The sequence below is a fragment of the Vidua macroura genome, chromosome 2, assembly GCF_024509145.1.
Source record: "Vidua macroura isolate BioBank_ID:100142 chromosome 2, ASM2450914v1, whole genome shotgun sequence".
NCBI classification, from domain to species: domain Eukaryota; kingdom Metazoa; phylum Chordata; class Aves; order Passeriformes; family Viduidae; genus Vidua; species Vidua macroura.
Window position 1 is genome coordinate 74,920,638 of NC_071572.1, and position 22,323 is coordinate 74,942,960.

Here is a 22,323-nt window from a genome sequence, read left to right on the forward strand (position 1 = left end):
TGCTCAGTCCTTAAAAACAAAGGTGATGCATGAAGAAGGAAAAATCATATTCTAATATTCAGCACCATTATGCACACAACGTGCAAGCTCCTTACAGTAGATGCAGTTTATCCATGGCTGTCTCTTAGGTACCTGAACACCCCTGAAAATTGTTTTTGATGACAGAAACAATTTCTCCATCAAATTATTTTCAGTCTCGATGCAACACCCGATAAACAATTCATCAGTTCCAACAATTCAGTCCACTTGAGACAAAGACATTTTTGGAGCCCTTTTCTCTCGTTATTCTCTTTCTCTTGTTGGTTTTTTCCTCTGCTATTAGTCTTTTTATCTCAAGTGAGATTAGTTTCTCAGGCAACTTCTCCCTGAGGAATTCCAACATAACTCAGCCCTTGATTCTTTATTCTGTCTGTTTTTTTCCACTTATCTAAAAGAAAAAAAAAACCCAAAACCAAAAAACCCAACTACCACAACCCAAACAAACCCAAACATACAAAACCTCAAATACAACAAACAATCAAACAAAAACAAATACCTTGAAACAAAATTACTTTTTTAATTTAAACTCAGAATTATCCTCTGAAGACTGGACCGCAATACAGGCAGTGTTAGCTACTGCAGAATTATTTGCAAGGGTTATCCTGCAGAGCAAAAATTACACAGAATTCCAAAGAGATCACATTTGTCTAGAATAAGAAAAGAAAAATAAGCAGTAAAGTCAAATTCTAGAAAATGCTAATTACAGATGTGTTTTCTAGGAAGGTAGTCAGACCTTTGAGAAGAATTTACATCGTTCATTTTTTGGTTGTTCATTTTTTAAATTAAAGCTGAGGAAAAGTAAAAAAATGTCATGATAGTTTATAATTCTCCAAAGAAGAGAGGAAAAACAACAATCAAAGCATTATACTCAGAATAAGGATTTGAGAAAAATTGTTGTCAAGGCTTCTCTACCTGACAAATAGACAGACAAGAAAAAAACCCCAAAACCCAAAAAACCCAGCAAAACAGACACAACCTAAAGGCGGTAAGAAAAAAAGAAAATATACAGCTACTGTTTGAATGCAAATTTGAATTTGGGATCAACACAGGATATAGTAATTTCAAGAGTTATTTAGTGGATTATTCTATTAGATAAGCTTTTTTTAAACATTTCACTGCTCAGCAGTCTAAATTTTAATTATTATTCTTATACAGTGTTACATCAGAGGGTTTCTTGGCCTCACCAATCCAATAGGATCATCTTATATTAAAACAGTTTACTGCTGGTGGATGTGACTGATTTTCCTTTCTTGCAAGAACCACAGGATAAGCAAAGTGACAAAACTTGATAGTAACTTAATTTTTTCTTAAAGGCTTCTCTTTACCACTTTGCATACTGAGATGGAAAAAATATGTGCAAGTCCACTGTCAAGACAGCCAACAGTAGTTCATTTTCTCTCCATAAGGTGGCAGAGCAGCCTGCCCTTCAGTACCATGTATTCCCGACTGTATTCCACTAAGGAAGTAGAAAAAGGAAATGGGTATTTTGTTTCATTTTGTCTACTAATTAGCCTTTTCCTCCAGCTCTGTGTTACAGTAAAAATCCATACAGTATTACTACATAAAATGTAGATAGTTCATAAACAGGACACCAGAACACGCAACCCATTAAATACATAAAAAATACTAATTATCATTATTTGCTTGAGATTTTATGCACTCCATGCATTAAATACCTCCAGAAACACCTCAGAAAACCATAACAGAGTATAGGATGACTAGAGGATCATAAACCACCAACAACCACCAACTCCTGTTCAAATGAGTTTCCAAGAAGTCACATGAGAATATCTAGTGTACTATTAAGACAACTAGTTTAGTATTCTCTTTCTCCAGCTGTGATGGCAGGAAGCTGATACACAGGAAAGTTCCAACCACTCCAGCCTTGAAGGTGCAATCCTGTGCTACTTCTTAGTCAGTACAGTCCTAACCCTAGCAGGCCATGCAAGATAGATCCTAGCTAGGGAACATCCTCTCCTCTTCCAGCTGCCCCTTAGCTCATGCTGGGGCAGCAGTGACAACGGCAGTGATGGTGGCATCAGTGAAACCCCACATCAAGAGTAATGCACCACACCAGGTGCATTCAGAAACACACCAGGCTTCGTGCTCCCACTGCACAGGGAGAGGGCAGCATTGCACTTGGAGCTGCAGACGCCTAAGAAGACTCAAAAATCTTCTACTAATGAGGAAATAAGCACTGCCTGAGCAACCACACACTCTTGCCTCAAGGAAAAGGCAGCAGTCCAGGAGAAAAAAGCATCCTGGCAGGCAGAGCTGGCCCACAGATGGAACTTGATGTCATGCACTATTATAAATAATATTTTACTGCAATTACAGGGTTTCCAAACCCATCATAAAGATGGATGGACAGGCATGTCTCTGCTATGGCTTATTCCAGATTCTCTGTATGACCAGAGATTCTGTATATGATCCTGCTGGATTAAAACATTTTGCATTTTTTAAATTCAAATTCTTATAATTGTTTATGACAAATTAATCAAGCAAGGCACCAGCTACAACCAGCAGTGAGTCCATCATATTTGGTAGTGATCTGCTATTGACCCTTGTTTCTACAGAAGGCATAGGACTATTCATGTAAAAGTAGACTTTAAAATTAATATTGAAACCTAATTCTACAATCCTAAATTACAGACTGTTAGCACTTCTCAACAAATCTCATTTGCAAAGGGCAGGCAGTTAAAATATATTTAGTGACATTTTCTAGCTGTTTCGTTTGCAGATGATTGCAATCTAGACCAAATCCAAGAAAGATGGAAACAAATCTGTGAAAGGGAACAAATTATTTAAACTGACCTCTTCATGATGCAAATGACAGCTGCTCTGAGGGAATTCCACCCAACCTAACAGTTTCATTTTGGAGGAATAGCCATGCATCCCCATGGCAAGGCCTGACACTAAGCAAACACTGATCACAGTACCCAGCACTAGGAGACCATGATTATTACCACCGTAAGACCCAAGACCAGTTCTAAAACAGACCCTGAAGTTCTTCTCCAAGCAGTCAGACCACCCTTAGTTTTGGAACTTCTTACCAAATGGCACTTGACACTATATGCTCTTTTATTTGAATTTGTTCTATTTTTAAATAAATTGTTTGCTTGTTTTTAGACAAGCATCACTTGATAGTCTACAGAATAAAGGACTATTTTAACTTCCACAAATGCAACCAAAGATAAATTTTACCTCTTGACTTTGAAGTGTTTTAGATAAATGCCTATATAGACCCAGATAATGTTGGTAATAAATTCAGAGCCTGAAGTCAAAGCCTAGCAAGCTCAGACTACAAATAATGACCAGGTTCTGGTAAAGAGGATTATTACACACTGCAGTAGTTCCCTGAAGACTGTTGTGTCTGGCCTTAAGGATCCTACCTGAGAAAATATCTTCCTAAAAACCATACTTTAATGAACAAGATGAGTTTAATGCAAGACAGTGATCTGTGGTCCATGTGAAATGGCCAGCGGGAGAATCATGAGTCTCACATCACCTAATCTATTTATAAGCATTTGAAATTTCACAGAGAAGGAATATTAAGGATGGATACTTCACTCCTTTGAAGAATATGGTAATGTAAGCATCCAGCAAATAGTACTTCGGAACCTGAGACCTATAGCCTAATAATTGACCCATGTTTGGCTGTAAATATTTTCATTGTAGGAAACAAAAAAAGGTCAGAAGGGGCTGGAAATCCTTCTCAACAGCAGTGTTAAAGAGATGGTTCTATAGGTCAGTGAAACAGTTTCTTTGATGCCTAAAATGGACAATTCCCTGCAGTCTTTCCATCTTTTGATTTATTCCTGCTCTCTAGACTCAATGAAATAAGAGAATATATGAAAAATTTATCAAACACACCAAATCTACAAGCCATAGCAAGGTTGACTTGAACTAATGAAAACTATGAAAATCTTTGAAGTTCATTAGACCAGCCATTTTTAGCACTTCACCCCCATTTCTCAAGTCTTTAGAGGGCTGTTTGATTTCCTGTACTTATTTTTACCAGCTTCAGCACTACCATTTACCTGATTCTGTAGTTTCAGCTGTCGTAGTTTCATGCTTTCATCCTCAAAGATGCTGCAAAAGCAAAATAAACAAATCAATTAATTATTTCTCCTAAACAGTTTGCATTACAAGAACATAGGATATTCTCAGACAACAACTCCATCATGACTTAAAAATGGCGGTTAGACATTACTTCCATCTCACATGAAGACCAAGACAAAAGGTATTAAAAATAAAACATCATATTCTGTCATAAATAAGACTGAACTCTTGTTTAGTCCCCTTACTAAACCTTTCTGAAAAGACTTCGAAAGCACCAAAGGCTTCATTACTGGTAGATAGATTACAAACCTCTATTGAGGTGGGGCTAGGAGACAGTTTACACCTGAAGGCTTAACACAGTTCAGATCAATTCAGTAAACTCCCTGCTCCTTCATAGGATACCCGAATCCAAATAAATTCAGTTTTGTCTTGGAGTCAAACCTACATCATTTTCTCTTCCTGCCAGACGTTCCAGAACTACAGTTAATAACTGAGAGAATCTGTGTTTGCAACATCTGACATTAATTCCTAAAGGTAAAAAAAACAATGATTTTCCTATTTCAGTATTTTATAGATAACTTTCGTAAGAACTCTGATGTTTTTGTGCCAAGTTGTGTTTCATATAGACTTCCCATTTCCTTTTGTATGATAGTGAATTATTTCATAAAATGCAATTTAGAGCAGTTAACCCCACAAAGGGGAAATGTTAATTGACTATTAAGCACATATTCTGCTGACCACAGTTGTGCTCTTTCCTTCAACACAGTTGTGACAAAGACCTCTCTGGAAGTAAGAAAGCATCAGGAAGAAGGTACTTAATGTGGGAAACAGGCAAACATTATATATTTTATTAATAGCATGCAGAAAAGCAGGGCAAGCCACAATTTCAATTTAAACAGGAAATTCTCTGTCTGGTCTAGGTATCCATAAATGTCCAATGATGTGAAGTCACAAGCTAACAGCCAGTGCTGAATATAACTCTCACAAGGAAAACCAGAGATAGAGAGAGCAGAGCTGGGGTTTCTGCAAAACACATGCCATGGAAATTGGATTACAGCACACAGAGCTAACAAGAGAAGAAAAGCCTGAGTCCCCTTAACCCCTAACAAGCAAGCAGATGACAAATCAAAGGTCCTTAAAGACAAATTACCCCAGTAAACAGAGACCCTGCTTTGGAAGGTTGAAATATGCAGAAAAAGAGTACACATAATATATAACAACTTATATACTCTAAAGTTGATACTAATTTTCCAACCAATAGTATTTTAAAACAAGTTAAGACTGCTATTGTGGTTTTTTTTTACTCCTCAGTTTTCCTTATTTCTATACTTTTTTTTTCCTATGTATTTGAAGTGTCAAACAACAGGTCTAAAACCTTGAAAACATCTTGCTTCTAAAAACTGATGTTACTCCTCACATGGACCTGTAACACACAGTGTCTTGGATTCTAAGGGAATGGAGGGCCTGGAAAAATTAGTGTCTTTCTTGCATAGGGGTGGAGAGCTGTGTATCCCCAAAGCAACAGCTACAGTAATACAGTCATCTTCACTTGAAAACAGCCACAACTTAAGCAAGGAACAAGCAGAAGCACATCCACTGAGTGCAGCACAATATACAACAGTTGTCACACAAAACTTCAGTATAAAAGGTGCATGCTTATTATTTATAGCATAGGTGATGGAACAGGCCATCCTTAGCAAAGTCTGAGAAACAACTGAAAGTTCCACTTAAAATATTCATGAAAAAAAAAAAAAAAAAAAAAAAAAAAGAGAGAGAGGGAAGAGTCTTTTTCTTCTCATACACCTACTGACTTAAGAACTTGATGACATTTGTTAACTGCAGTTTGTTATAAAGCAATCTAGGTACCTGTGATCAACAGCAGACTTACAGACCCGTTCTGACGGACACAAAGGTGTCCTGTGCAGGTACAAGCTGCAATCTGTGGTTTTGTTGCTTTTCCCAGCAGAAAATGTATCCCTAAGCAATTTGAGTCTCTTCTTTAAAAAATCAGAAGAAATAAACACTACCACTCTAGGAAATAAGTTTACAAGGTTTCCTTTCTACCTGGAAAATGCCAAAGTGCTGAAATAACAGGACTCACATACATGCCTTGTGGAAATCTTCAGTGAAAATTATTTACTTCATACGTTAAATTATTTTCTACCTAGACTGAAATAAAGTTACATTATGTAACAGGAGCATAACACAGACTACACAGTGCCTCAACTCTGGCCACTTAAATGACTCTTGAACATAAAGATTCCAACAGGTCACAGAGCTTGATAAAGGAAAAAAGATAACAAATGTCTCTTACAATTTACTTTTAAACACAGACCAAAATTGCTGAGTAGCAGGCAAAACAAAATGAAAGCAACCACCAATGCTTACCATTTTAAAGTGCAAGAATTCACTTGCAAGCCGTAAAATAAAGTCAGGAGCAATGTAGCACTATAAATACTAGCTTAAAAACACCCCTTTCACACAATTTTTTTTTTAACTGCTCTTGCAACTTTTCTTCTTGAACTTATCATTATGAAAACATAATAACCACTCAAAAAATAGATTCCCACACTTCAAACCTTTTTCTACCCCCCACAGCAGGCTTGGTGTTATTACAAACTTTACCAGGAAAATGATGTGCCAGAGTCACTCCCACAGCTCACCACTAAGGAATGCAAGTGGTGTGCTAATCCAGCTGCAGGCTTCAAACAGGAATCCTCCTTCAGCTGGACTGACAACACAGATCGGTGCTCGTTGGACATGCCCACACCAAACCACTGCGCTCTTTGCTTTGCTTTTCTGTTTGAAGGGTTTATGTGCAATAAGAACAATTAAATATCCATCAGGAACAGGAAAAACAAGCAGAATTTCCATAGCTACAACACCACAGTTAGAAACAGGGAAAAAAAATCCCGACCACCTAACCAGTTGCCCATTTACCCGTGATAAATAAGAACTGAAAATTTTCAAGCAGTCTATCAATGTCCTCTCCCCAGCCACTGCAGCACAGCAGTCTACACAAGATCCTGCCACAGACACCACTGTTACATTTACCAGAATCCACCTGCAATCCTACTGAATCTGCATGACAGGTAACAGACACATGCCATGGAGAAAGGAAAGATTACTCAGAACAGAACATACAGGGAAAAACTAATGATAGTGCAGGATACAGAATAAAAATGAGAGTGGGAAAGCAACTTAAATAATATTTGATAAAACATGGAAGAAGATGACAAGATGCAAAGGGGTTCACAGATTTGACACAGATTAATATGGAGCAAAAAGTTTTATTTTTAACTGGTAGCATCTCAAATTCTTACTGAAGTCAGAATCAGCCTGGTTTTCATTTCATAATCAGAAATTAAAGTGTTGTAACAGGAATATGCAACAAATTTATTATAAATGTATTTGGTCTTTCCTAACCATTTTCAGAGTAGCAAACAACCACAATGAACATGTAACTCACAAATTATTTAACAGATATTCATATATGCAACTGAAGCTTCCTTTTTGTATGGTTTATTTTCCTTTCTGTAAAAAAAGGCACACTACATCGATTGACAGTTCTTTCAGAATGCACATATTTTTCAATAACACTGAAATTCTGGCATTACAAACCGTGGATAAGCAGAGGTAACACTTTTGTTTTCATTGCAGCTTGTCTGTGTTCCGGAGTATGCTGTACTTGAAAAAAAAAAAAACCAACCAAAATACTTATGTTCTAAGCACTTGGCAATAATTACCATTGAATCAGCCAAACACAAACTCAGTATAATCCAACTCTGAGAACAATGAAAAACCCTGATATTAAAGCAGAATGTAGAAAATAAAAGCAATCCACCACCAGCTCGAAAATGTTCTTCCATTCTGTCCAAGGCCCACACAAGAGAAAGGACTGAAGAATTGAAGGGAGTTCAGCAGAAAGCTGAACAAATTGAACAAGGACTGAAAAGTGCACCTCTTATCAAGATTTCAATGCATCCTACAGTTTATTCAAGAGAAAATCAATATACTCCACTGTATTCCATGGATTTAAGGGTACACATGACATTGATGAGAGAGAAGACAAAATCCAGACATAAATAACTGAAGCTAAACTAATTCAGGTTGCAAATAAGTTTTTTATTTAACACTGTGACTAATTAACCATTAGGATAACTCATGGAGCTGTGGATTTTCAACAGAAAACAACAGGTTTTAACCAAGCTTGAATGTTATTATGCTAGAAGTTGCTGTTCTAGACTACGGCTATGGTTTACCTCCTTTTTCAGGTGTGGTTATTCCAGATATGAGAGCTAAGCATTCTTCTTTCAAGTTATTTCAATTAAATCCCCTTTATATACTGACTGTTGAAGTTAAAAGGAGGCAGAAAGAAAAAAAAAAAGGTTGTCTTTATCATGGATCATGGACTAGTTTTGAAAGGAATTGACTGGCTGCAGTTATGAATGAGAGGCAATAAGCAGAGAAAGTAAGAAAAGCAACAGGAAAGAGCACCCTGTAGAGACAAAATGTTCTACATGACTGAGAACTTACTGGAAGGACATATTTGAAATATGTTAAACAAAGGAAAACACCATGATAGTTTTCCCTGCATTCAACAAAATGTACATTCCTCATATTCCACTAAAGAAACACTATACTCAGTTTCTCCTCCTAAACAAATAATGCAGCAAAAACTTGCAGATTTAATTTAGCTTCCCAGAGAGCTAAATCTATCCTGCAATTCAAGTAGTTAAAGGTTTGGTAAAGAAAAAGTAAGGTTGGCTGCCTCTTTTAGGAGGAAGGTCAGAATAGCTGATAGAAGCAGACCCCACTCCAACCTTAAATGAAAATCTGACCCAAGAGAAGGAAACACAGCTAGTTTTGCCTTTGAACTGTTCTAAGTATTTTTACAGCACATATCAGCACTGTACATGCAATCAATTCTTGGTGAGAAAAACTGAGGAATTATTACCTATTTGTGCACAGTTCTAGGGAAGGTATTAAAGTTTCAGATAGTCCATAGTTTGGCAGAGAGATTCAGGGAAAGTGCCCAACAGAAAATTCCAGATCATTTTAAAGTGAGCTGCATCTTGAGTTTACTGTGCCTTGTTACAAAAAAGCCTGATATTTTTGTATCAGTCTGACGTAGAAATCCTTTCAATAAACACAATCTTTAGATACCAGTGGGAATATGAACCTATATATTAATAATTGACATCCTTAAATTTTCAGTTTTTTCCATTGCTCTACTTCTTTTAAAGGAGCTCCAAGGCACAATAACACCATTTTGGTCCACAAATCTTCCCACTTTCCCAATATCTTATGTTCCATTTCTCACTCTACACAGGACTGCTTCCATCAAGAGTCTTACAAAGCTCATGTAATTTCTTTTTCCTTTACAGGACAGTTTATTAACGTGGTAGCAGCAGTTATAATATCTCTGAGCAATACTCCCAGAACTTAAAAATCAGCGGATGAGAAGAATGTGGCTTGTGGCCCACATCTTCATCCACTGGATTTTATTTTTAGCTGTAAAAGTGCAAGTAAAAGCAACTTCAGTAAGAAATGTTGAGTCAGCTGGTGTGAAAGCTGGTGTGTTTTGACTCTTAACCCTTCAATAAACTTTGATGGGGATTATTCTCTATGAAAGAAAGGAGAAGGTGTAGAAAAAACTTTAGTTGAAGAAAGATTCTTATCTTTCAAAAGATAGCTTCCAAACAAAAATTGCAATACTGTCTCTGGAAACTATCTGTAATGCACTTTCCAATGCACGAAACAGTGGAGTTCTGACACAGCTGTAATTGCACATTTTTGGGAAAATACGTAGCATACCATCCATAAGAGTGAAGGTTACCAAATTTTTCTGCCTTCCCCAAGGCAAAAGAGTGGGGTTTTCTGGCAAACACAGGATATTCTTTCCTTCATAATAAATAAGCAGTAAGTCTTCAAAACTAAACTGATCTGCTGCAAGTCAGCCATAAAATGCCACACCTATTTCTAAGTGACACGGCTGAAGTTGCATCAACATTTCATTAAATTATTTTTAAGCAGGTGATACTTCAATAAAGACAAGTTTTAGTCCATCTGCCTTTTTTACAGAAATCAGTAAAATCAGTTTGACCTTTGATCCCTCTGCACCCCAAAACCACTAATGCCAATAGAATACTGTTTTGAGAAAGAGTTCACAAAATTTGTTTGAAAAATTTTTCACCTACTGAATATATTATGAGAACAATGACATGGAAAGAGTGAACACCTAGTTTTGGAAGCAATTCTGAATGAGTGAATAAACAACTGTCTTGGATTTGCTTTAGTATAGAAACTATGTCCCACATAATACAGATTGAATAAGATTTATCTCAGAATATTTGAAAATAAGTATAAAATGAACCAATAAGAACAATAAACTCAACTGCCAGATCAGTGTGGATTAAGGGAGCAAGTAGAGACAATCACTGAGATCTGCATGCCCTACTTCATTTCAAAACATACCTGAATCCACTACATATTCCTGCCAATAACTTGTACCAACTATCTGCACAATTTATAACTTAAAGACCACTTTACAACTTTAAAAAGATCCTAAAGAAACAAAACTGCAAACTAATCCTTTAAAACTTCTGCTTCTACCTACCTGCAGGCTTAAAAATTTTAATGTGAAACTATCAGGTGTTTTTCTTTAAAGCCACACAGATCAGAAGCATGTCAAAAAACACCCAAATCAAAACACCCACCATCTGCCCTTCCCTGCTAAACACTGCCTTCAAAAAAAAAAAAAAACAAAAAAAAAAAAAAAAAAAAAAAAAAAAAAAACAGAAAAAAAAAAAAAAAAAAAAAAAAAAAAACACAAAACCAAACACAAAACCATAAACAAACCAAACCTGAAAAGGCTGGTGCTCTGAAGAGAGCCCTGACAACTCATAGCAACACGAATACCGTGCTGAAGAAAGGAATTCAAGCAAAAACTAATCTGAGGAATACATGCTACAAATATTATTTGCTATAAAACATTAACAGGTTAATAATTATTTTTGTTGGCTAAACCAAATAGAGTGAATTTAATGCAAGCCTATCCTTGCAGCACTACACTTCCCATACTTGCATCCATTTTGGGGTGACTGTTCACATGCCAAACATAACTAGGTAAATAACGATGTAGTTTAGTACTGACTGACCACAGCCAAGTCAATGGAGAAAAAAGGATTTATCAGTACAGGAGACACAAGCTTCTATTTTCTTTATGATATTTGTTCCAGTGATTTTGTAAGGTAAAATGAAACTGTGCAGGCAAAGTAAAATGACCACTCAAAGATCACACCTGCCTTCAGTTTCAAAATGGTATCTGTGGAAGCACAAAAACTCACAAAGAGTATAAAATTATCATCTCAGAAGTGCAGTGGGATAGTCTCTGCATTATTACACACCCACACAAACATACCCCCAATAAGGTAAAGTAATAGAATATTGAGAAATGAAAAGTCCATAGGAGAAAAGCTGAATTATCGTTAAACAAAGAATGAAGCTTATGCTGTTTGTCAAGATTCATTTTTCAGAAGTTGATTCATATTGTTTTGGTAGATAACAGGTTTGTCACGAGCCAGCAATTCACTCTCTCAAGGCAAAGATGGCCAACAGCATCCTGGGCTGCATTAGGGAAAGCACTGCCAGCAGGCTGAGGGAGTGACACCACCCCTCTGCTGGTGAAGCCACACCTGGGGTGCTGCATCCAGTTCTGGGCTTCTGGGATGGACATACTGGAGCAAAACCAGCAAAGGACCACAAAGGTGCTTAAGGGACCAGAGTATGTTTTACGTGAGGTGAGACAGAGAGAACTGGGCCTGGAGAAGTGAAGACTCAGGAGGTAACTTATCCATGTCTATAAATACCTGATGGAAGGGTGTAAAGCAAATAAAGCCAGCAGTACCTACTGACAGCGCAAGAAGCAATGGACACAAACTAAACACATGAAATTCTACCCAACATCAAGAAACAGTTTTCCAGAGAAAGTGGGCAAATATTGGAACAGGTTGCTCAGGAAGATTGTAGAGTATCTGCCTTTGGAGATACTCAAAACCCTACTGGACATCATTCTGTGCAATCTGCTCCAGCCAACCCTGCTTAAACAGCAGGGTTGCTCCAGATCATCTCAAGAAGCCCCTTCCAGCCTCTGTGATTCTGTCTGGTTGGGTTCTAGAGATCACAAGTTTATATCCCAAGTGTGAGAGCACAAACTAGAGGACAATAAAAAATACAGGCTGTTGCAAAAAAATGCAACAGGAATAAAAGCATGATGAAAAGGTTACATATTGAGCTCCGAACTATTTTGACTACTGTACTGCTTAGTGTTTTACACACCATTCAAAAAGTGACTTATCAAGTACCAAAGATTAGCTCTTTTTACTTGGAACAAGGGAATAGAGCAAGGAAAACAAATCAGCATTCTCTGGACAGAAGCTAGTATGACTTCTATCTGGACTATAAAGAAGAGTGCAAACAAAAGCCTGTGTCATTCTCTGCTATACTACACTGGGAGAACAGAAAGGAGATCATTGTTTTCCTTAGCCACAAGTCTCAAATAAATTCATTTCTGCAAACCTAAAGCAAAAGAAGTATTCTTCTCCTAGAAGGAAGGCAAAGAGAAGCCAGAAATCCACACAAGCCATTAACCATCAAAGCCATCATCAATGCTGGGAGGGTGGCACAGAGGAACACAATCATAAGAATATGCACATAAACTTATATTTTAAGTGTGTAGCAAAATAGGGGGTTTCAACTGGGTTTTTATTATAATTCTTTCAAGGGACCTCCTGTCAATCATATTCCTTCAGGAGTTCACAGCTAGTGACTCCATGACTCAGGACTTTTCAGCTCCTAACCACCACTACAACTGCACTATGCTTCAGGTTTATTCAGTTGAACCTAATGAAACTTAGGTTTCTGCTAAGAAAAAGAAAGAGAAATTTATTTCACAAGCAGAACTTCACCCTTCTATTTAATTTCCTCTCAACTACATGCTTCAAATACCCACGGCCATTTCACTTACAGAAACACCTCTGCCCAAGGAAAGAGGAAAGCAAGATCCCCAGGGGGGTGGAATTCTCTCTCCTTTGATCTTCTATTTGTGAATTATTAAACCTTGCCTGTCACTTTTGTTGATGTTGTACCTCATTACAACAGGAAGCCAGTGAAATGTAGAGCAGCCATTATTCTCTCCTAGCAACAAAGGCAGTAGTTAAATAGCACCTGCTATGCTTAACCCAGACCAGGTAACAAAACTCAAAGTTCCCTGAAAAGAAGTGCATCATGCTTGTGCTTGAGAAGATGAATTGCATTTGTGTAATAGTATTTCAAACTAAAAATAGGGAAAGGAACATGAAACTTTCTGAACAGACACTCTTGAACTGATTGTTCCCAGTCCATATTTTTTTTAATTTTAGAAAAATTGAAAAGGAAAGCCATTAAAGAGACAGAAACAGCAAAATGTCATTTCAATCTCAAACTAGGTGACTTGGCAAGATATCACTGCTAGATTTTAGTTCTTGTTCTTTTTTCCTTCAGATATCACATAAGAATGCAAAGTCAGAAAGGAATGTAGATGCACCCAATAGCAAGAACACAAGCAGTTAAGAGTTCAAACATCCCACAGAATATGTTTTAAAGAGCACTAAGAGTTGGCATAAATGTTCTTGCAGTAGTCTAAGGCAACATCTCCAGGCATATCAGCAAATCCACTTAGAAGAGAATTCATCTCATGACCCAATTACAACACAGTTTTATTTTGGAGATCACTCAGTTGTGCCTCAGCAACAAAACAAGAGTCTGGAGCTATCCCAGTGCAAGCCTGGTTGCAGAAAGTTTTCACACATACAAAGCCATAATTTTGTTAAGTCAGCACATTTTTCCCGCCTACAAATGTTACACTGTGATTAAAAAAAAAAAAAAAAAAAAAAAAAAAAAAAAGGGTCACCAGTAACATAAATTCTAGGTGGTAAGAGATAGGAAAACAGCTAACTAGAAACTAAAGAGATAATTCAAACAAGGTTCAACTTTAGGATACCTCTTTGCAATTGCTGTTACTAAGTGAATCTCAAATTGTATTTGGAAATTTTAGTCACACATTGTTGCCTTTTCTCCCTTGACACTGCTGTCTACATCACAACAAGTGAGGTGACTCGTTCGTTCACATTAACAGCAGCAGCATCAAATTGCAAAAGGTTTTCTTTTCAGTTGAATCTGTACTCCAAGGAGTACATATCAACCACACTTATAAAATATTTACAGGTTTATCTCACTTTGAACAGATTTCTTCATTATAATGTTTAGAGCTTAAAAGGGTGAAGCAAACAGAATATTAAGCTAATTCTCATTCATCTAAGGATAAAATTTGCAGAATTGTTAAGTCCTGGAATTTAACAAATGCTGCTTGTTCATTTTAAGAAGGTCACTGGTGGCTAAATAAAAATACCCAAGGACTAACAGAGATACTGAGAGGCTTTTTAAAAGAATTTTAAACTTATCTGTCTTCTCTGGTTTACAAGTATAGCTAAAAGAATTAGCAAAATATTTTGTCCTTTTTCTCCTCAAAATCATAATTATGGTGCATTCACACAAAATACTCAAGCCCAGCAGGCACAGAGATTCCTGACAACCTCAACTACACTCAAGTTTGTAAAATGTGGAAAGGCCTTTTGGCCAGAAAACAGTACGACTTTTGAAGTTTTCAACTTCTCTTAATCCGTGGGCTCTTAATATTTTGAAAATTGAGCTTATTGGCAACAGGCTGTTTTTCTTCATTAACTTTGGGAGACACTGAGGAAATATCCCAGAGTTTCAGAGTTCACAAACAGAAAGCCACTAACTGATGCATGTCTGGACCCCAAGGAAGCATCCAAATGAGGGCAGGACTGCTGTAGCTGACATCCAGTTTTGTAGTCTCTGTAGACACAGTCAAGATTTTTGCCCCTTGAAAATTCTGTTCCTCTTACATGACATCTGCAAGTCAGAAGCTGAAGCATATTTGGAATGCAGCATGTGGGAAGCTTTAAGCTTTGTCTACTGTGTGACTACTGTGCAAAAGGGCAAAGTCCATTGGGCTCAGAGATTCTAAAATACATACTATCATAAGAAACAAATTTCCTTCACAATATTTTAAAAGCTTACAATTAATTAGAATTATTTTTAACTGAATGTTTCTACACTAATAATTCATGGTAAGTCTCCAAATGGACCTTCCCAAATAAGAGAGAAGGTCTAGCACTTACCAAAAACATGAAACAGTAATATCAAGCTCATCATTTTCTAAAGCACTAAGACAGTTGTGTCATGTCTACCTGAAGCCAAATTTTAAAATGAAGTTGAGCAATTTGAATCACAGCCAGTTCCAGTGGAAGAAAGTCTAACACAACACAGTATTTGCAAGTGAGAGCCTGTAGATGGCCTAAATCCAAGATCTCTGCTGTCTATCCATCATCATGTATCCCACAGCACACTTACAAAAGAATATGCATTAATTTTTGACTGGTAATATTCGACTCTGTCCATCAGAAATAAAATACTTCCAATATCTTTATGTGTATTTTTCACATTTCTGAATAGTAAAGGCATTCCACCCCTGGGGGGAAAATGGCCAAAAAAAAAATGTAGCCAACCAGTTCTCAGGTACATCTTTGTTAAGCTTTACCTGTAGGATCTTCATTGCCATGAAGTGCCAGTTATTATGCATCACATTAACCTTCTCTATAAAATCCACTGTTTGGACAACTGACAATTATTTTACCAAACAAGAGTTCTAGTAACCAGATTTGTGACTTTTGGATAATTTTACTATTTTGTCTCAGAAAAAGAAGAACCTTCCTAAGAATACAGACATTTGTCTTCCTCAAATTTATTACAATGCTGATGAACACTCCAGAAAAATAAACACCTCTAAAAATAACAAGCCTTACAGATCTATTTTAAAACTATGTACTTTTCTTTAGGTTCATGTATTCTAGTTTTCTTACCTTAACCATGGGGACTAAGAAAGCTAAAGAAATGGATGTTTCTTTAATAAATTGGGATGGGAGGGAAGCCGCTATCCCATGAACTGCCATTATTGTTAGCCTGTTCCTGGGGAGCACCCATAAAAGCACATGAGACAAGTTTCTCAGCAGAAAGAAATGATGCCAGTAGAACTGTTATCAGAAGAGCAGCATTATTTCCTGTAGCGTCAACTCTGTCAAACTTAAAGGTCTACTGTGCAGGGAAATTTACACATATCTGGACATCATTTCCTTAAAAATTGTTTCCAGAACTGCTAGACAACCCAATGCCTTTCAAGTCTGCATAAAGTAGCAATCTAATGTTGCATAGCATATTTGGTGGATCCAAGCAATTACAGGACCCTTTCTAACTCTTATTGTTGCTTTTCATCCTCCTTAAATTACCAAATGTAACAATGTATGTAATAAAAAAATACTGTTTCTCTTCTACACTACGTTCATTATCACTTCACTACCCTAAGTTTAGGTCTCTCTCTTTACTTGCTTTACTTCTTCCTATCCAAATAGAGGCACAAAGATAGATTTTCCTGTTTTTTTTTTTTTTATAATCACACTAATTCTGCCAAAACCTGGTTTTTTTTCTGCTTGCCAGTACACTCACATTTAATTTCAAATAATTTCGATTTTGAGCTACTTAAGTGCCACAAGCATAAAGTCTTTCCAAAACTGCTTCTCCATCGTTCACAGCTGTTTTTCCTATTACATCACTTGAGTTCATTTCAGTTATTCCTCCTTTTTTTCTTGCAAAGGCCCACCGAGAGTGATACTAAATATCCAGAGAGCTTCATTAGGAGGAGCGGAGGGGCTGAATAACACCGCGAAAACGCTTCACAGCAGCACCCAGAAACTAGGAGACCGAGACACCACAAAACCGGTTTAATCTTCAAGTATTCAGATGATGCACACCAACGTTGAAGAGTGAAGCACATAAAACACACTCGCACATAAAACAGCGGCACGGCTGTCGCCCGCCAGCGGGACGCGGGTGTTACCGCGGCAGCGCCGATCCGCGTGGCCGTTGCCGTGCGGCTCCGCCCGCCCGGGCCCCGCTGCGGCCGCTCATCCCGGCACCGGGCGCTGCTGCCACGCGAGGCAGCCCCCGCCCAGGCCTGTTCGGCCCCGGGCACGCCGCCGCCGCCGCCCCCAAGCCCCGCTCACCTGTGGGCGGCGGGACCGCCGGGTCCCCCCGCTCCGTCCATCGCGGCCCCGCCGTTGCTATGGGCCCCCGCCCGCCGCTGCCCTTAGCAACGGCGCGCGGCACTGAAGCGCGCCGCCATTGGCCGGGGCCGCGAGCACGCCGCCCGCCGATTGGCCGAGGCGCCGCGCAAGCGCAGCTGAACGCAACGGCCGCCCCCGTCCCTCCCCGCCGGAGCCGCCCGCCGCCTCCGCCAGGAGCGGGGAACAGTCCCGCCGGGAACCGCGTGGGGCACAAAACCCTTTCCAGACACACTTCCCCAGGGAAGACCGACCCAAATACGCCCCCCCGTCGCCAAGACCCTCCCCCGCGCCCGCCCCGGCGTTTGTCGGAGGCTCTGCGAGGCGCAGTAGAGGGCTCGGCTGAAATCCCGTCCCCTCTTCAGCCCCCAAAGGGACATCATCTGTTCGGGCGTGTGCTGGCACGCAGCAGAGTGGCTGCTCCCGCCAGGTCAGGTGTGGGCCTGTCTTCTCGAGAGCTCGATGTTTGCCTTCACCAGGATGTCCGCAGCGCTCAGCTTCCCTTGCTCCCGCAAGTACTTCATTATGTGCGGCCGCCGTCTCCAGGTGACCTTTACTCCGTACTCGTGCTCGGGAGTATCTGTAACCAGTACTGCTGCCGCCTCCCCTCTCCCACACGGATCAATACCGAATGGCAACTCTTCTTCTGGATGCCAGGCATGACTACTTTGTGATAGAGTGTTGCTGCACCTCTCATTCCTTGGGGAAGGAACCTGTGCAGCCTCTGCATCTGATGGACTAAGGACATCTTGCTCCACAGGCTGGGGAGCAAGCTCTCCACAGTTCTCTGGACTCTTCACCTGGATGTTGGCATTTGCTACTGTCCCTTTCTTAGGCTGGATGGGAGAGTATTGTGCATTCTTTCTCAAGCAATTTGGATCATCCAACAGAGGGACTGCATGTCTTTCTGGATGCTCAAAAGTTAAAGGAGGAAATCTGCAGGCTACAGCTCCTCGACAAGCTCCTCCTGCATGAAATGAACTGTGGTTAGCATCCTGATTATAGGGCTTCTGAGGACCATGATGCTTCTTCTGGCGTGCTTTCAACACCACTGCCTTAGTTGTGTCAAATTGTGGGCATACCTGAAGGGAAAGACATAATAATAAGATAAAAACCCAACCCTTTTCTCCAGACAAATAATGCCTACCTGATTCTACTTCCCCACCTTTTTTCAGCGTGTTCATTGAATAATCTGTTCTGCAGCAAAGCAAATGAGTCACTAACAAAGCTGCTATGCATGAGAAACCTCTCAACCTCAACATCATGTTTTGCCACTTTTCTCTGGAAAGTCATTGGGGTGCAAGTGAACTGTTCTCTGGCAACTCACAAAGAGCTCAAGATTTGGGTTTTAAAGGAAATCTAAATGGCACCTACTCCTGTAACCCCTGCAGATTTAAGAGAGTTCAGAATGGATCCTTTTTCTTTCTGTGTCTTAGCATAACTCAAATAGATTCAAAGAACTAAATCCTCAGCTTCCCCAAAGAAGTAGAGGCTGAACTGGGAGAGCAACACAAAATGATTGAAGAAAGCCCACTTAGCTCAATCCCCTTAGATTATATTAATAGGGCATTCAAAATCTTCCCCCCAAGCATCTTTGTTTCAAAACATAGTTAATTTCTATATTGTGGAGTAACAGATCACCCAAAATCCACTTCTACAATCAGCTTCCTATAGAAAAGATGGTCCAAGCTCAACAGTCTGTATTTCTTTGAATTATTATGAACTCATAGTCAAACCCTGAAAATCCTTTTATTAGAGTGTTCTTTGCCTTCCTGGTTACCAACAAAAGAGTCAGACTCTGTTTCAGATTCCAGTTTGCTTTTCCCAAGAGCACTCCAAACTGAGTTCTTGCTATGGTAACTACAGATCTCCTTCAGCATTCCTAGGTTACAGTATTCCTCAAAACACTGAGTGCAATTTAACTAAGGATGGTGATTGTCTGATGTATATCTGAACTGTTTGAATCCAAAGCCATTGTGCAGGAAAAGAGAAATGATTCTGTAATAATTGTATACTAGCACATACTTAACATAGTCCCTGATTTTAAGGATATGGCTTCCTGGCTTCAGAGAATATGTAGGGTAGGTTTTACCTATGCAGGAACCTAGTAGTGAAAAAGGTATGAAAAACTTAGATAATGCCAAAAAGAGAGGAGGAGAAAATAAGTTTCCATTGAAACAAGTTGACAGACACTCTGCAGAGGATGCCTCCAGAAGTTACAAACCTACCACAGTTTCCACAAACCTACCACAACTGAGAAATATTTAACAGTTTCAGTACTGATAGCTTCAAACAAATTTTAGAATACTTGTATTTTAGGAATCAAAGAGCTACCAGAGTGGATGCTTCCATCTTTTCCAAACAAAATGAATGCTTATTCACAGCAGTTATTTCACTTAGTGATTCACAAACCTAGTAGAGCTAACTGCCTCAAGCAGATACAAAAAAAATTTTAAAGAGGAAAAAATTGAAGATGTTCTACTTCAAGGTTAAGGTGTTACAAAAATACCTGCAGGTCAACAGGAACAAAGGAATGTTTCATGCAGGTTTGAAATCACACTTCCTGAGTTTGCTTTGTGAAGAGCAGAGTCAAGCAGCAATAATGTTTAAACAGAGCTCCCCTAGGTGATGACTACTGTTGTATAGGAACAGTCTATCTTTGCTGCAGCTGTTTGCTTAAAAAAAGAAAGCTTTACATTACATGATATAAGGAGTATTTTAGGAACACAGAAATGGAAAAGAGAGCAGGTTAGAGCAAATGATTCTGAAGTGAAAACCTATGTTCTCTAAAGTTAGCAGTGTCAGATTTAAACAATACACCAAATATTTTAACATGTAACATTTAGAGTTCAGCAGTTATTTCAAACAGCAAGCCAATAAGAAAAGACTCCCCTAATGTTTATTTTGTGCAGGGTTTTTGGTTGTTAAGGAAAACAGTGTTTTCCTGATGGGAATAATTTTTCTAGAAGACAAATATTCATTAACCAGTACACACTGCACACAGTTTATGTCTTCAAGTAACCAAGACCTTAGTGCTTATTCTTAGGACGTAAAGCAACTCAAGCACTTATTTATGCTTTAGACTGATAGAGGGAATTCAGGTCTGGGCTACTGATTTTCCAGATCCAGAACAGATAACTTTCTGTCAAGGCATACAGGAGAAACTGGAAAACTGTTGCTGTGGGACGCAGGAGGAAATATAATTTGCACCAACCCAGGCAGCAGAGGTGTTTGGGTCCACAGGTTTTGTAGGCACACGTCTGGGATTCTCAGCCAAATGCAGTGGAGCTTCATAACAATGGATGGGTCCTGCCCATGGCTTCTCAAGGAAAATCAGCTCTGCCTTCCTGGCCTTGTGGGTACACTTCTTCTTTGGAGGCATCAAAAGGTGTGGTAAAACTACTTAGAAACCTCATGATGCTTGTTGGAGCCAACTGAAGAAAGAGGAAGCACCCCAAGGAGATGCTAAAATGCTCTCGAATCTGTAGAAGGCAAATAAATGGATTTGAAGACAGATTTGTTTGGAAACCTCAGATGCAGTTTTTAACAAAAGAAAAACATTTATGCAACAGCACAGTGTACACATCTTGAGGCAGACATTTTCCCTTTGGACCTTTTGTCAATTTTCAGGTAGATTTAGAAATGCACTGCAGGAAGGGGGGCAGTTGACCTACTGATTCAGCTATGAAAAGAAAAAAAAAAAGTCAAAAAACTTATTTTCTTTTTTTTCAATTCAATCTTGTTTGTAATGCCAAGAAGATATTGTAGGGCTAAGATAATCAAAACTCTTTCCGTTTCTGGTTGCTAACTACCTGCATGTTTTAATTTTGAGAGATTTTAAGTTTGTTTTTTTCTTTTTTACAAAACAGATTTGACATCTCCCTCTTGTATTCTACAGATCTTGCATGGTTTGTTTATTTGCTTTGCCTAATGAATAAGTTTGAACTGAAGTAACATTGTATTTAATTTTCTGTTGGAAAACACATCACAGAATCAATTAGGTTGGAAGACCTCTGAGATCATCAAATTCAACCTATAGCCAAACACCACCATGGCACTAAGTGCCTTCAGGGACAGGGACTCCACCTCCCTGGGCAGCCCATTCCAATGTCTAATCACCCTTCCTGTGAAGAACTTCTTCCTAATGCCCAACTTAAGCCTCCCCTGGTGCAGCTTAGGATTATGTCCCCTTGTTCCATCACCTGAGATGGTGCCTGAGAGGAAAGGCCAACCCCCACCTGGCCACAGCCTCCTTTCAAGCACTTGTAGAGAGCGCTAAGGTCCCTGCTGAGCCTCCTTTTCTCCAGGCTGAACACCCCCAGCTCTCTCAGCCCCTCCTCATGGACCTTGTGCTCCAGACCAGCTCTGCTGTCCTTCTCAGGACCCACTCCAGCACCTCAATGTCCTTCCTGAACTGGGGGGCCTGGAACTGGACACTGCACTCTGAGTGTCCCAGCAGTGCCGAGTAGCGAGGAACGTCGCTGCCCCGGTCCCGCTGGCCACGCTATTGCTGATACAGGCCAGGTGCCATTGGCCGCCTTGGCCACCTGGGCACAACTGGCTCATGTTCACCCTACCTGACTCACCATAGATCAGCACAGACAAGAAAATGTGATAACATTTCATGAGGAATGTATGAGACTCCAACAGTCTGACTGCTTACCTAAGTGGCAGCGTGCTCAGGGGTCCTGCGGCACCCCCCCTAGCCCGGCGCAGCCGTGACACACACGTTAAACGGTAAAACCCCGCAGCTCTTCACCAGGAGTCAGCGCACTGCCGGCGGCCCGGGCGCACGGCAGGGCTCCCAGCCGCGGGCAGCATGGTTGAAGGAAGCTGCCGACACTGCCGCAGCCGGGGCGGGAGCGGCCGTCCCGGTACGAGGGCGGGCAGGACAATGCGATCCCGGCAGCGGCCCGGGCCCCGTCCCGCCCGCACATCCGTACCCCCCGCCGCCGCCGCCGATTGGCCCGGGCCGGCCGGC

At 39.7% G+C, this 22,323-nt stretch overlaps 2 protein-coding genes across 2 annotated transcripts in view; both read right to left on the minus strand.

The window, feature by feature from the left end:
- Positions 1 to 17,606, minus strand: part of TULP3 (TUB like protein 3) — a 32,627-nt gene extending 15,021 nt beyond the window's left edge. The window contains exons 1-2 of the mRNA XM_053971458.1: positions 17,286 to 17,606; positions 4,080 to 4,131 (exon numbers count right to left, since the gene is read on the minus strand). Of these exons, the coding sequence (XP_053827433.1) occupies positions 4,080 to 4,131; positions 17,286 to 17,326 (93 nt within the window). The 5' untranslated portion in view covers positions 17,327 to 17,606. The remainder of the gene's footprint in view (positions 1 to 4,079; positions 4,132 to 17,285) is intronic.
- A 3-nt stretch (positions 17,607 to 17,609) lies between these two features.
- Positions 17,610 to 22,314, minus strand: RHNO1 (RAD9-HUS1-RAD1 interacting nuclear orphan 1). Its single transcript, XM_053971463.1, has 3 exons — positions 22,006 to 22,314; positions 20,557 to 20,824; positions 17,610 to 18,424 (listed from the first exon to the last, which is right to left on the minus strand). Exons 2-3 carry the CDS (start codon positions 20,722 to 20,724, stop codon positions 17,774 to 17,776), a joined length of 819 nt encoding a protein of 272 aa, XP_053827438.1. The 5' UTR covers positions 20,725 to 20,824; positions 22,006 to 22,314; the 3' UTR covers positions 17,610 to 17,773.
- Between the last annotated feature and the right edge of the window lie 9 nt (positions 22,315 to 22,323).